At 66.0% G+C, this 1242-nt stretch overlaps 1 protein-coding gene across 1 annotated transcript; it reads right to left on the reverse strand.

Moving 5' to 3' along the window:
- Positions 1-689: 689 nt before the first annotated feature.
- On the reverse strand, positions 690-1136 carry BXZ73DRAFT_107039 (uncharacterized protein; the record flags this gene model as incomplete). Its single annotated transcript, XM_048016809.1, has 2 exons — positions 690-1043; positions 1119-1136. 2 exons carry the CDS (start codon positions 1134-1136, stop codon positions 690-692), a joined length of 372 nt encoding a protein of 123 aa, XP_047872164.1.
- Between the last annotated feature and the right edge of the window lie 106 nt (positions 1137-1242).

Below are 1242 nucleotides of genomic sequence, written 5' to 3' on the forward strand. Positions count from 1 at the left end.
CGCCTGCTACTAGCGTGTCTGTGCTGGCACCCTCTCTGTCCTCCCCGTCCTCCCTGTTCTCCCCGTCCTCCCCGTCCTCCCTGTCCTCCGCGTCTTTTCGTCCTGATGCAACATCTTCGAGGAGCACGCGAGCACACCCCTTGCCCGCCGCGACGAGCTGTCTTGGTGAGTCCCTCGTTCTGCCCTCTTGCGCTCCCCATCTTGCCCACCACCTTGCCAGGCCCTGGCCGCACCATGAACCCTGTCCCCACCACGAGCACGTCCCAACGAAGCTCGTTCCACCGGTGCGGCCATGCTGTGCAGCGGTTGTCGCTGTCTCGTATATCGCCCGCTTGCCCACTACGACTCGGGCTCCTGCGTTGTCGATACACCCACCTGTAATCCCAGCCAGGAGACGGCGCGACTCGGTGCGAGGATTGCCCTGCGGGGCAGTTCTCGTTGGAGGGTGCGTCCGCCTGCTGCTCTTGGTACGTTCTTTTCGATGGACCGTGCTCTGTGCGTGTGTGCTCACAGCTGCTCCGGCTTTTACTCCGACCACGTAAGCGCGGGCAGCTGCTCGCAGTGCTCGACACCTGGCGCGTACTCCGGCGGCCAGCTCTACTGTCCCCAGCTCCTGGCCCACCCGCTGTGCGTCCCTCCGCCATTCTAACTTTCTTTCCGCTTCTTCTACGTGCTGACTTCTCGTCCACTCACCCCAGTTCGGCTTCACTGTCCCATCTGCGAGCCACCCCGTCAGCCGCTTGTCCACCCCGACGCCTAGTGCCTGATTCGGCGGCATCTGGAAGCTTGCGAACGGGCCGCGCGACGGGCTTCCCGTCGCCCTCCCTCTGCACTGGCGCGAGGACCTCGGGGCCCGCGCGCGGCATCACCGAGACGAAGCCGCCGCGGTCGCCGAGCGTGGCGTATGCGAGCCGCTGCGTGTCCTCCATCCTGATCGCGACGTACGCGAAGGACACCGGCGCGCTCGAAGCGGCGGCGGAGACCGCGGCGAGGAGCTCGGGGATGGGGAGTGCGTGGTCGACGATGTGCGTCGCGCCGAGGGACTGGAGGAACGCGGCGTGCGACGCTTGCCTATTTCGTTCTTACCTCGCTCACGTCGTCTGCCTCGCCCACGTCACCCAAGTCCCCGATGTCATTCGTCTACCTTGCCCGCCTCACCCACTTGGCTCACGCCCCCGTCCTCTTCGTCCACCCACCTCGCCCACGTCCACGTCTTGTCGGCTGCCCAGTCGCTCACGTCGT

This window comes from Epithele typhae (genome assembly GCF_022376455.1).
Source record: "Epithele typhae strain CBS 203.58 chromosome Unknown BXZ73scaffold_97, whole genome shotgun sequence".
NCBI classification, from domain to species: Eukaryota; Fungi; Basidiomycota; class Agaricomycetes; order Polyporales; family Epitheliaceae; genus Epithele; species Epithele typhae.